Genomic DNA, 14,195 nt, shown 5'->3' on the forward strand with positions numbered 1-14,195 from the left:
TTAACAACTTAAAAAAAATCCAAATGATTTTATCATCATTCTTAAGGAACTTTCTTGGTTGAAATTTAAAGATGAATCTATATCTCTTTTTCTTCGTCAAGTAAACGCCAAGGGTCTACTATCAACTAAATGAATCTCTCTTGCGTTCTAAAAAAAAATTCCCCAAAATAAATTTTGTTGGATCAATAAAAATGCCTGACAAAAATTTTCTCTAGAAATGCAAAATGCGATATTAAAAATTAGTCTGCTTCATTACTTTTAATTAATTTTGCGACTATTTTTGAAACAAGCATAAACATCGACTGTCTAGATTTAATTTTACCTTCATCAATTTTCTACTGGCTCCCAAAGATTCATTACAACAATGAGAAAAATTAATACTATATTTTAGAAATTGCGCATACCTGAATTTAATGTATAAAGAGGCGCGTGTCTTTTGTTCAAGGGTACGTAGGCAAAAGTGATAGTAGTGAGAGAAGGGTGGGGGGGGGGGTAAAAAGAGATACTATTCTGTAATACGAACCCCTTTCATTCCACGTCAGCCCCTCTTGATACCATATAAAATATAGCATTGTTCGCGCTCTGTTAGTTCAGAGTGGAACGAGTCTATTTGGAGAGGGTTGACTTTCTTTCATATGTTAAGCAGATCAGTGTCGAGCTGAAATAGCACGACATTGTATTTTATCAACTCTTGTTGGACTTTATAAACTACTCGTCCTGCAATAAATAATCACGTTTATAATTAATAATACCGCCAAAAACTAAATTAATAAAATAAAAAAATATTTCCAAAGACAATGCCTCTATTTGTCAATTCCATTTTTTTTTTTTTTTAATAAAACATTTTCATTTTAACTATAAATACTGTAAATGCCATAGCTTCGAAAACTTTGAGTCAGCTTTTATGGAGATTATGAGATTCAGAATTATGAAGGGAAAAGAATAAAAAAAAAAATTATTCTTTTTTTTTTTTTTTACCAAGCGAGTCGACGCTTCAGCGAGTGCGCGTTTTTGTGCGTTAATCGATCGTGAGCACCAACATTAATCCTCTTCCTGTCTGTTTTCAGAGCATGTACGAGAATTCAGCTGTGGGATGCTGTACTACAGAACTCTTTACCTGGACAGTAAAAGGGATGTTCTCTACGTTGGAGCAATGTGAGTATAGTATAAAATTATTACTTTTCATATATACCGAGAGCAAGTTACACACAGGGAAAAAAAAACACTCGTACTGAAAAAAAAAAATATATTTATGGAATGCCGTGTCAAGTTTTCTTCTTAAGCCAGATTAATTTTTAATTCCACAAAAACTAGACATCATAATTCTCTTAACATTGAAATTTAGAGTTTGTTTTCTTTTCTGATTTAAGTTTTGGGGAAAAAAAAATTTCCACGCAGAAAGTAATAATTTTACAACAAAGTTGGGGGAAAAAAAAAAAAAATATATATATATATATGTAAATAGCCGGTATTGACTGAAAAAGTTCGTTCGTCAAATTACCAACGTAAACTTTTGCCGATAAATCTCTGCACGTCGCGACGCCCTCTTCCGGATGGAACGCGAATTGAATGCAAAATAACTTTCAATAATATTGACAATTTAAATAACATCCATAAAAAACTGAATTAAAATTTTCCTGCGAGGTGTAATATTAAATTTTTTGAATTATATTTTATATTCTCCGGAATCATTAGAAGCGATGAATTATTTCCTTACTTGAACTTCCTTTGTGAAAGAACCCTCACTTAATTTTGTAAATACCAACAAACTGCTACACTGCGTTGATAATAGAGGGCCGAGGGCTAACGTTTCAATGGACGTTACAAACGAGGGACCATGATAAGCGAGGAAAAAAAAGATATCCTTTCGTTGGGGACGCTCGACTGGACAGGTTCGTGAGATCAGGATTACATAGATCCTCGAATAAAGGTCCTTTGAGTAAATCAAAATTTCACCCCGACATACGCGCCATCGCCTTTTGAGGCTCTATACGTATTTCGATCCGTCCTACCGGAAGTAACGATTCGCATTGACGAACGAGCCGGGACGCCTGCCAAGATTGTGTGGTGTACCATTTTTTTTTAACCTTCTTCCTATATATAAATGACAGAAAAAACTCATGTTTTTAATATTCTTCGAATTAATTTACAAATCTGACATTAAATTTAGAATTTCTACCTGGATTCTTCATCTAAATTCAGATCTCCAAAAAGATCTCAAATAGCTTTAGTTCTAATAATAAGAATTTTACCAGTGAATTTAAGAATAATCTCTTAAAATAATTCGTTTAAATAATTGAATAATTCATAAAATTTGAAATCAACTATAGTTAAACAAATGATTCCCATTTGTAAAGATTTAATCGAAATTCCAATAGTTTTCTGAGATGTTTTTATAGAATTTCTATAAAGCGATATTATAGAATCCTTCAACTATTAAAATTACAATTTAGTAGGTTGAAGAATATAAATCTACAGTCGGTCGAAAGTTATACGTTTTTAATTAGTCAAATTAGTGTCAGTCAAAAATCTCGTCAGTTAATTATGAGGTCTAAAATCTTTATTATACGAGTCGACAGATTTCTGTGCAGCATTATTATGAAGCATCAAACTATTTTCATTCTATAGATTTTATTTTATTTTAATTGCGCCAGGTTATTAAATACCAAATTTTCAAATTAATAAATAGTGAATCAAAATTGAACCTTAATGTAACTTTTTTTATTAAGTACATGAAGAGAATGTGAGACACAATAATGATGCAGTTACGATAAATTACATTTTCTTAGCAGGGACAGATACTTTGATTTTAACAATTTCTGGCTTCGTTCCACGTGCTAGCTTGGCTTTTGTAAGTAGTCTTTTGTAAGTACCTACTTTCAAAGTATCGAATTCCAATAAGAATTCGATAAAAACGAATGATGGACGTTTTCTCTTCAAATGATTTGTAACGATTAAGTTTCTTATTTCTTTTTTTCTTCTTATGTCAACTCAATTGCAAGACATTGCACATTAAATTTCCATTCGAGTATAAAATTTAATTCCTTGCAGCGAATAGTTGAAGCAGGATCATCTAAAAACAGAGAAACTACTTTGTAAGTCTCTCCAAATAAAAAAATTATTTGGCATTTCATACTTGTTACTTTATTAAAAATCTAAAGAAGATTCTCGATTTAAGGAAACTTCAAATTTCAAAATTTTTTAAATAAAAATAATCAATTCGTAATAGAAAAAAATTATTTGGCATTTCATACTTGTTACTTTATTAAAAATCTAAAGAAGATTCGCAATTTAAGAGATCTAAAAACAGAGAAACTACAATATAAACTATAAACTAATTTTAGTTAATCTAAAATATTCTATATTGAAGGCTAATAAATTATTACGTTATCTTTGAAGTCTGTTTTTCTAAGTTATGTAGAGATGGATTTTGGTCGACTCACTAAAATCCCGTACCCTTTTCTAAGACCGTACTTCCACTTGGGGTACTCCCTTCCGGCTTTAAACTTGGTAAGTGGAGATCTCCGTATATCGTTTGTAAGTCTCTCCTGCTTCCGTTCGCCGGCACTATTTCTTCTTCCTTGCCAACATCTCTCCTATAAGGACTTCTGTATAGACCGGACAGTTTCCTGATTCGGCTTTTGACTTTAGCATTTTCTCCTACTGGAAAAATTAGTTATCCTGATGATATTTGTAGCGAGTTTAAAAAACGACGTTTTTAGTACTAACGAAAATTAGGCCACTAGAAACATTTGAAGACTTCTGGGAATGTTTTTGAGAACTTAACTTCCAAAGAATCAAATATAAATGGCATTGTAATAGTTTGATCAGTTCTTTTGTCTTTAGAGATGACTTTACTGTTGTCTTTTTCTCGATGCTTCAATTTGATAACTGTTCCGTTTTACTATCGTGCCTCGTTAATTAGAAATACGATGTGGGTTAATTGTAGTTTTGAGAATCCGCGGCTGAGTTGCGGTTCACTCGCAATTAAGGTACGCTAATTGAACGTTTCCAATTATCAGACAGGGTGGCGTGTGCACGATAAAAGGCCTTCGAGGGTAAAAAAAACTTTTTTCAATTTAGAGAGACAGGTTCTATGAGACACTAATAATTGCCGGTTCTCTCTTTTTTTAGGGCAAAATTTTCTTGAATCATGCTGTGATTTTTTTTTTTTTGAAATATTACTCTTAATAAAGTTTCTCTCATTTCATTTGTATTTTCTTTTTTTTGAGCATTGAATCACAAATGAAAAGTAAATAGCTTCCACACATTTTGAAATGTTTTGGAGTGTGAAATAAATTTTCATTTGTAAAAATATTTTTGTATTCTGACTTGGAATTTATCATGGAAATTTTTCAATTTCTCACCACACGTAACTTGGTTTTTTTTCCTTGGTTCAGAATTGAAATCGATGCTCGTTTTTCCTTGGGTTATTTTGTATCACAATTTTTTTTTTCTTCTCTCTCGTCTCTAAATTGGTTTACCGATTTTGGTGTTCTTTGCTGCTGCTGTGTGACGGTATAGAAAGCGTATCTTGTGGAAAGTTTCACGAACCCAATGCGATTGCAGGAAAGTTCAACTTGAAATTCCAAGTCGGATTTGTTTTTCGTGACCGGTATTTACTTTTTCACACGGCTCTGAGAAGTGAATGGAATGGGTGCTCAACGTTTCTTATTGGCGCTGCGCATTCCGTTTGACTGCGCTCTCCTATTGAAAATCATGATGAATGGCTATTGGAATAAAGTTATGCGGCGGGACGACGACGCTAATGTTGCGAAACATTTGAAAACTGGGTAAACTCGATTTACGTTCACGCCACTATGCTCTGATGGTATTCCTCTGTTGCAAATCTCCTCCAGTAACTTTGCTACCTTCGACGTTTTCAAGATCGATAGAATTTCCTCATCTTATCCAACCTATGATCTCTTCTACAGATGGGCTCTTTTGATATCGACAGTATTTTTTCCATTGAAATGCAATTTCATCAGATTTTCATCAATGATAAAATAATTTATAATAGGATGATAATAAAATAAGTGTTCAAACAAAAGAAAAAAAAAGACGTAAATTTAATTATTTACTCAAAATTCACGAATCTAGAAACGAAATAAATTCCCGTAATCTGAAAATCAAATGTTTACTTCCGGCAAAGTTTGACGTTTATTATAGATAACGTAATATTTTTTGTAAACAAAAAAAGCCGTTACTTTTTTTTTAAACATTATATCCTTTGACATAGCATGCTAACGAATAAGAATTTATATTTGTTTGTTTATCCAAACCGTTGATGAATCAATAAATTTTAAATCTATTGTTTCTCTTAAATTGACAATGTCAATTTATTATTGATTTGAATTTAAACGATATGATATGAATCAATTATGTAAATTTTTTTTAATTGAAATATTAATATAGGTGAATAATTGAAGCTTTTTTAAAAAATTTTCTATCGTTTTCCGACGTTTAATTCAATTAAAATAAATTCTTTCTTTCCGTCTTAGTTTAACAGTGAATTTTTGCAATTTCTAGTTAATATATAACCGATACGTCGGATATTGGAAGATTTTTATGCTATATTTTTAGCTTCCGTTATATTATTCAAATTTCATACAATTTACTTTATTAAATGAAAACCAAATTGAAATTCACCTGCAACTGCGACTATCAACACACGCCAAAAAATTTTCAATACAAACTTACAAAATGAACATTTTTATTCAAATTGCTCCATACTGGTCACGTTTCGTTATACGGTATTTGATCGTCAAATTGAATAAATTGTAAATATTAGTATTTTGTCAAATTAAATATGTGATGACAAAAAAAAAAGATTTATACAATTTTTTAAAGTAATGGTAATACCTAGATTTTATTTTTTCTGATTGCGCCAGATTATTAAATATCAATTTTTTTCAAATTAATAAATGGGAAATTAAAACTGATTAGAAACAAAAATTGTTAATCATTTTATGAGAAATGATCATACAATATTGATATTCTTTTTTATGGTAAAAATGATTATAAAAATTATCCTTTCATGAAGAGAAGGACCTCGAGTGAAATCGTCTGTGTTTCCACTCTCTTCTCAACTCCCCACTAGCACGATATCTCCATTAGTATAAGCTTCTTGCTTTACTCAGAGATCCTAGAAGCATCGCTTTCCACAGCCTCATATAAATTCTATGCCGTTCTTCAAACATTTGCCGCTTTAAGAAATGCTGTGAGGTACCAACTGCTACGGTAGTATGTAATCATATATAACCGATGAGAGATAAGGGCGCGGCCAGTCAGAGAAAAATGTACTCTTGTGTACGCGTAGAATGAAAATTCACCTTGGCCTTCTTTATATTTGTCTGCTTATCCTAACTTTTAATCCCACGTGAATAAAAGCTTACTTTTTATCATTCTTTTTTCAGGGACAAGGTCTTCAGGCTCAACCTGAGTAATATCAGCCATTCCAACTGCGAGGTGAGTAATTTTACATTTATTACCTACAACTACAATTTTAAAACTTTTTTTTAATACTAGTTTCGTCTTTTAAATTCATATATATTTGGAAAAAAAAATTACAACTAGAAGAAGTAACTCTTCATATTTCTTTTGAATTTTCTGTTATAAAAAAAAAAAATTTCCACAGCAAATATTGACGGTACTTTTTTATTCATAGAAATATTCAGTTGCATTGAATATTCTCTTAGACTTTGTGTAACTTTACGTTTGAATTTATGTGCTAAGTTTTAAACCACAAATTCCAATAGAGTAGCATAAGATCTGTTGCAAATCAAATGCCGAGACTTTTAATGAAGTTAAGGAATCACAGGAATAGAAATCTCTGAAAGGCAAAGTATCACAAACTTTTGGAAATTTCAGTTACTTTAGTCCTGTATGAACGAAAAAGTCGATGTTCATTCCAAAGTCAGCTAATCTTACCTTTTCGCTTCTTCTCGTTTTCTTGCTCCATTCCAAAGAAACCTTTTCGGTTTCCCCGATAGTGAATTAACCGCTTTCAAGTGTAAAATATGAAAAGCCTTAAGAAAACTGTTATCTAGATTAAGGTTCACACAGAGCGGTGAAATTACTTCAAATATAAAAAAAAATTCGCAATGAATTAAAGAAAAAATAAGCATCTACTTATAAGAAATATACAACAAATTCTTATTTTGAAACAGAAAAATAGAAATCCTCAAGCGGAAAAAATTTATCAATTGATTTTGTTAGCCGTGTCTGCCAATCCATTAGTTTAACCAATCACCTCCGATTTGTAACTCTTTCAAGAGAAATAAATTCAGTCCATTGCTAACAATGGGAAGTGCTAAGCGCATGAACAGATAGGGATGTTTCGACAGGATATTTATCGTCGATGCGTTAACGAGGAAAGTTTGAATGTATCACTTGACCCGTATGAATACGAATTTGGATTATGGAAACTCTTCCTCACTCCATATATGAATTTGTAGAAGAGACAATTACTTTTAGTTGGGCATTGGGATCATAAATCCAAAAACGGCTCAGAAATCCCCTATAAAACTGTCAATCACACAAGTGAGCCTTTTGGATGACGCGACAGCTGACACGTCTCTACCTCTAAGCGATCTATTGTCAACCGAAATCCCCCCCATCTCTGATTTTAAACTCCCACCCTCCAATTGAAGTGCTCTTTTTCCATCAAGTCTACCTTTTTCGCGCGTTTCATCCTATACTTTTTTTTTCGTCAACCTCTTTCTTTTGCGTGGATCCCTTTTCATTCATCACAGTTCTGCTTGCAACTCGTTAGATTTTTCGCACGCACAAACTCTGATTTTTTTTGTACGCACACGCATCGTAGAGATACGCGACTCGTTTTTCCAATGGGACGCTCATTCAATTGTAGAAATTGGCTTGAAATTGCTTTACTATCTACGACAATTGAAAAATTGACATTTATGAAAAATTGCTTTTCAAACGATCAAAATTGTAATTTTTGAATTGATAATCTGTTTATAATTCAGTAAAATCATTAGACAATGCTGAACACCTTAATTATAAAGATTAAATGTATTTAAGGTCAAATATCAATAGACTCGATGTAAAGCAATTAAATTAATAATCAATTTCAAAACAGAGAAAAAAAAGTATTTGGCATTTCATACTTGTTATTTTATTTAAATTCTAAAGAAAGTTCTCAATTTAAGGGAACTTCAAATTCCAAAACTATTTATAGAATTAAATAATTAATTTCACACAGAGAGAAAAATTATTTGGCATTTCATACTTGTTATTTTATTAAAAATCGAAAGAAGATTCGCAATTTAAGGGAGCTTCAAATTTCAAAATTCTTTGTCGAGTTAAAAGAAGATAGAAAAGATAATAAAAGAAATGTTCTTTAATTTTAGTAGCAAAATTCAATATGATCTTTTCCTTAAATGGAACCTTGTGCCAAGAGTAAAATTAAATTATTTCTTTCCCATCGAAAACTTAATTTGAAGCCATATTTATATTTTGTAACCGAAACTCAACAATACAATTGCTTCAATAAAAACAAAACGAAGAGAATGAAAGGAAATTGTTCACATGTTCACAGATATCTTTATCGATTGGTTTGAATAAACGAGATAGAAAAGCTTGAAACTTTTCTTCGAATAGTTACTTGTACGTTACTTATACTTTACGTGTATCATGATAGTGCCTCTACGATCTTCCGCTTTATATACCACCTTTTCACATATTCAACCAATAAAAATTTTTTGAAATATTAATTGTACTTAAAACTTGTTCCACTGGAATAATTATAAAAAAGTACCTCAATTAATAATAATAATACATATATGCTAAAATTCATAAACTAATCAATTGGAACAGTCTAAATTGAAGTTTCCAATCTTTATTATCGTTTCTGGTTCCCCAATAATTTCTGCATGAGTTCCACTTTTCAATTCACATGCAAGCTGCATTCATTATTAACGCTCCATGTTAACCCAATTTGTATAATTAATAATGTTTAATTAGCTTCAACAGAAATACATAAATTAATTATTATTATTAATATAATAAGAAATTTTTTTATTAAATAAATTTTCTGTTTCAAATCGAGTCTTAAAATATCATTTATAGAGCAATGTTAAAATAAAGAATTTAAAAAAAAAATGATCTTCTTACATTAACATAATGAATATGACATATTTCTTTTTCACCTTTAATCAGAAACGAATTGAAAGCGATGGATTATCCCATTTCAAATTTATAGTGAATTCATCAATAATTCCACAAAATCTTGAATCTTTTATCACAATCTCATTCCACAAGCACGGTCTACAGACTGCATGTGGCGGCATGGAAGCGGTTACAGTAAAATCCCATTGCAGCGACGTTGCCACCACAGGGTTCGATTCCATGGAGAATTACTGTCGAGTGGAATGGGGTTTCGAATTTACTTTAGACGACTGAGGGAAGGGTTTCAACCGTAAAACGTTAACGCCAAACCACAGAGACCATTCTCCTTCTATGCCTTTACCAAAGTAAAGTGAATAGTAAACGTTTGTAAAAATGTGTGCTTGAACGCTTCAAGAATATTGGCCTCAAAGAATTAGACTTCTTTGCAATTTTTTTCCACTCAATTTCTTTTTAATATTTTTTCATATAAGTAAAAAAAACACATTTTAACAGAAGAATTCAATGTTTATACTTTTTCAACACATCAATTGATTTGAAAGCCTCGAAAAATATCATCAAAAGATGCTATTTGCTAAAAGGAATATGAACAAGGGTTGACCATAAAAGTCTTTTCCTATTGAATCAAAATGAGAATGGACTACCAAAGAGTATTGAGAATATTCAGTTGGGAAAATGCAAAAGATAAAGTATAGTCACATGATCCAATTTTACATTTTGCATTCATGCATAGCGATGACAAATATAACTCAAAAGCATTAAGTTACACGCACCTAGCACTCTCGTATATAAGATCATATCAAAAGAAAAGCGCGTCTTATAAAGCAATATCGATTGAATAACGTTGTCCTCTCGTTTTACTGCCTACAGAATTTTACCCTCTTCTCAACAGAACAAAGGAATATCACATCCCCACACGAGAATTTTTATTTATTCTCAAAAGAATGCTTTGCAAGCGAGAAAAATTATAGTCATCAAAATACAAATATTTGGATACACTATTATATGGAAATCATAGTTTAGAATAGTTTTTTAATTAATCTTTAATTTCTTCGCTCGTCTTGACTCCGAATAGATGGATAATAGTCTTTGATTAATCGCAAATAATAATTATTATTATTATCTTAAATCAAGATTTAGCAATAATGTTAGAAATAGGTACGAGATAAATAGTGGCAGACAAAGATCGAACCACGTACGACATGTAATCGAATTCGATAAACAAGACACGGTTCAATAAAGCTCAAGCATCACTGGCAGGAGAATCCTCGAGAACTCCGACAGGATCGTCCATCTTTGTTGGTGAATTGGCCGGTGGGGACGAACGATGTTGTTCGATATATATATATAGCGGTTTTACGTTTACCTGCTACCTCTAAACTCTAAAGTATTAAAGAAGCTGGCAGGATTTACACGGTTGTAAAACCTTGGATGAGGTATGCGACTGCCAAAGATGTAGTGGGAACATAAAAATGTGTACCGTCTTCATACTTGCTGGATATATACAAAATGCTCGATGGAGTCGAGCAAAGCACTAAACAATCCTGCCAACTCTTGAAATATAAACCTACAGCCCTGTTGCTTCCCCCAAAATGATGGTATTAAATATAAATTTTCCACGAAACTCAAAACTCTATTTTAAACACAATTTTCAAGTTTCATATTAATTCTTAAACGACTTTTTCCCTACTAAATCAACTCATAATTATGTTTAGGATCATAATTTTACAGTTGTTTGTTGTCAATAAAAAATAGCATAAATTATCAATAACTATTTTGGTAGTTAAAGAAACATTTGAAAGTTCTAACTTACTTTTGTAAGAAACAACAACTTGTATAGGGAGTGTGAATAACGCACCTGCGGTTAATAACTCTAGACTCGTTAGCAAGTCAACCGAGTGGTAGTTCCAGACACGCGGCAAGTATTAGGAAAGTTGAATGCGAGGAGAAACAGAAAGGAAGGAAGGGTTTGGATGGAAGGAGAACTAATGTGACGATAAACACGAGTCAGGGCGGTAATTAAAAAGTTAAACCGTAAAGTTGCGACAGAAGAGGTGCAAAGACAAATAGAGAAGAGACAGAGAAGTTCCCAGGAGAAGTCGACCTGCTTAGTGGAGGTCCGTTGACAGTAACTTGTTCAGATAATGGGACCGTTTCGTTGTCTCCAATTACCAAGGTTGTTAAGCATCCTGGCACTACTTGGATTCTTGGTTTACAATTTCGCTGTTTGCACTGCGACTCAAGATTTTCCGATTCAAAGTAGCAAAACTCCATCTCCATTGGATCTCTACTCTGTTAGTTTCTAGTTTCCAGTATATAATCAGTTTTACTAAAATTCGCTTTTCCATCAAGAAACACTTCAGGTCACTGAATAAACTTATTCCTATTCCAGTGGATCAAGTTGCATTTCAAATGCGTTAATTCTGAAAAGAGTTGAGCATTCTTGTCATTAACTTTATTATAATTATATTCACAAAAAGTTTATTACGATTCCTTTAGCTATTTTATTCGTGTACCAAGTATAAATTTGTGCGGATCATACAATACTGTGGGCGTCAGATATATTTTAACTTCTTTTTCAGATGTAAACGAATAGTAGTAAGAAATAAATAAAAGGCAGGTTGATATGGGCGTCAGATACCTTTTAATTTCCTTTTTTACAATTTTACAAGATCCAAAATGCAAATGCCAATTCTCTAGACTTCTATTCCCGTAGTCTGGATTCGCGCAATTAGTCTCGCATGGAATCTACCGTATTCTAGCTTCGACTGTGAAGCACGATCATCCAACGACCCTTCGATTGTGGTTCCGAACATTCTGATTGTTTCAGTCCATGATTATTCGATTGCATCAGTTTGCCGAATGGAACTAAGCCGATTTATAAAAAAAAATATTTGGCATTTCATACTTGTTACTTTATTAAAAATCTACAGAAGATTCTCAATTTAAGGGAACTTCAAAAACCAAAATTCTTTATTGAATTAAATAATCAATTCCTCCTAGAAAAAAAATTATTTGGCATTTCATACTTGTTATTTTATTAAAAATCTAAAGAAGATTCTCAATTTAAGGGAACTTCAAATTCCAAAATTCTTTATTGAATTAAAGAATCCATTTCTCCTAAAAAAATTATTTGGCATTTCATACTTGTTTCTTTATCTAGTAATTATCAATTCAATAAAAAGAATGTGAAATATCACCAGCGAAGTAAAAAAAGTATTAATCCAAAAATTGGAATGATGGAAATAATAATTCAAAATTGAATTGAAAGAGACAGTTTGAAAAGTAAATCAAATAAACTGAGAAACTGAGAATGAAAAGTTAATCCATCGATGCTCGTTGACATTGGTGGTATTCCGTTGATTGACAGCGGTGGCGTCGACCTACGCCCGAAATGGAATCTGGCACAGCACTGCATAAGAAGTAAATCACAGAAATTGAAATCCATGATATCAAATTGCAATCAATATTGAATGCAGATTGAATTCTTTACCTCCTGCCTGAAGAATATATATACATGGAAATCGAATCAAGTGACATGTTCCATTAGTCGACAGAAAAAAAAAAGAAATCAAACAACTTAAGACAGATATCGACTCTTGTTGAAAAATACTTTCTGACAATAGTGTCCAAGTATATAGTGTTTGAATTTTACTTGCGTGCAGTAGAGAAGACGTGACAGACATCCTTGCAAATCCCAAGGTGGTTGGCCAAATGCCAACACGTGTTAGGACCTCGAAACACGCCAACTCGCACGTGGGTGTTTCTCTTCTTCTTCTTCTTTAACATCCCTCTGTACCACGTGTTACTATTTGATGAGATAAAAAGGGCCGTGGCTGTCCTACGATTCTAGAGCATATATTTTTCAGTGCCCGTTGCCATTATTTTGTGTTTCTACTGGGTTAGGGAGTGTTGTTACCCATGGGAAAAACCTGCAGTTTTCTACCATTAATATTTTATTTCAGTAAATTGTATGGCCTCTCTCATTTCGCTTTCTCCTTATCGTCTTATTCGTACTTGTCTAAATCTTTGATAATTTACTGTCAAATCTATTCGTTTCATTGTGAATATTTGATTTATGTGATATTTATAACATTTTGCCATTAATACTTGATAAAATATTAAATTTCCTTTCTTCAGGAACGAAAGATGACAAATCTCACGTTTATCGATTTTTTAAATAGCTTTAAATATTTAAAGAATAATTTAAATGAATAAATTTTCAAGTTAAGGAGAATATTATAAATTAATTCAGCTCTTAAATGTATTAAAAATTAATATGTCTTTGAAATGTTTTTTTTTAAAGACTTTTAAGTGAAAAGTACTTTCCATAAAGTAAATACATCTTTCTATTTACAATTTCTTTATTTTCTCATAACCAAATAATGTTTTACATTTAATTATTTTCCATTCAGAAGAGAAAGATTCTTTTTTTAATTTTTCATATTTTTTGAAAATATATTTATGATAATTGCCTCTTTATAAAGACATATCGAAAAATATGAGCGTCAAGTACTCACTTGAAATGAATTAATGGTCTTGAACCAACGAAGTGTCATTTCCACACAACTTCCGATTCACAGATTTCACCACTCAACAGAATTAGTTGCGAAGCGTTCTCTGTTTTTGCCTTGAGCTAGGTTGGGAATAGTTTCAACCGCCACATCACGTATGCAGAGTATGTGCAAAGCGAAGGAAGGATTAATAACGAGGTATATTACCGGCCGGATAAAGTCACGATGCATTAAACTATAGCTGTAATGTCTCAACAGTAGTACAATTTTAAACTTTTTCAAACTTTTACAATATTGACATTTTTTTTTCATGCAAATATATTTGAAAAATTATTATTTTTTAGCAAATATTAACATTATTAAATTATAATATTTAAATAGAAAAAGAAAATTTATCACTTTCAATTTTTCTTTTAATATTGGTTAACGTAATTTTGCATTTGCCATTTTGTCAATATTTCTACTTGAGTTTTGTGTTTAATTTTCGAAAATGGGTCACTTTGGTGTTTACTTTTCAAAGAAACCTTTACTCAA

At 31.7% G+C, this 14,195-nt stretch overlaps 1 protein-coding gene across 3 annotated transcripts in view; it reads left to right on the forward strand.

The window, feature by feature from the left end:
- LOC127287630 (semaphorin-2A) overlaps positions 1-14,195 on the forward strand; it is a 207,419-nt gene that overhangs the window by 178,553 nt on the left and 14,671 nt on the right. For all 3 annotated transcript variants that reach the window (XR_007843900.1, XM_051314660.1, XM_051314659.1), the window contains 2 exons: positions 1,068-1,155; positions 6,417-6,468. Coding sequence is in view for 2 of the 3 variants with exons in the window: in XM_051314660.1 (XP_051170617.1) it covers positions 1,068-1,155; positions 6,417-6,468 (140 nt within the window). In the remaining variant the exon portion in view is untranslated. The remainder of the gene's footprint in view (positions 1-1,067; positions 1,156-6,416; positions 6,469-14,195) is intronic.

Source organism: Leptopilina boulardi, unplaced genomic scaffold (genome assembly GCF_019393585.1).
Source record: "Leptopilina boulardi isolate dan_hultmark-lab unplaced genomic scaffold, ZJU_Lbou_2.1 LbouV2_372, whole genome shotgun sequence".
Lineage (NCBI taxonomy): Eukaryota > Metazoa > Arthropoda > Insecta > Hymenoptera > Figitidae > Leptopilina > Leptopilina boulardi.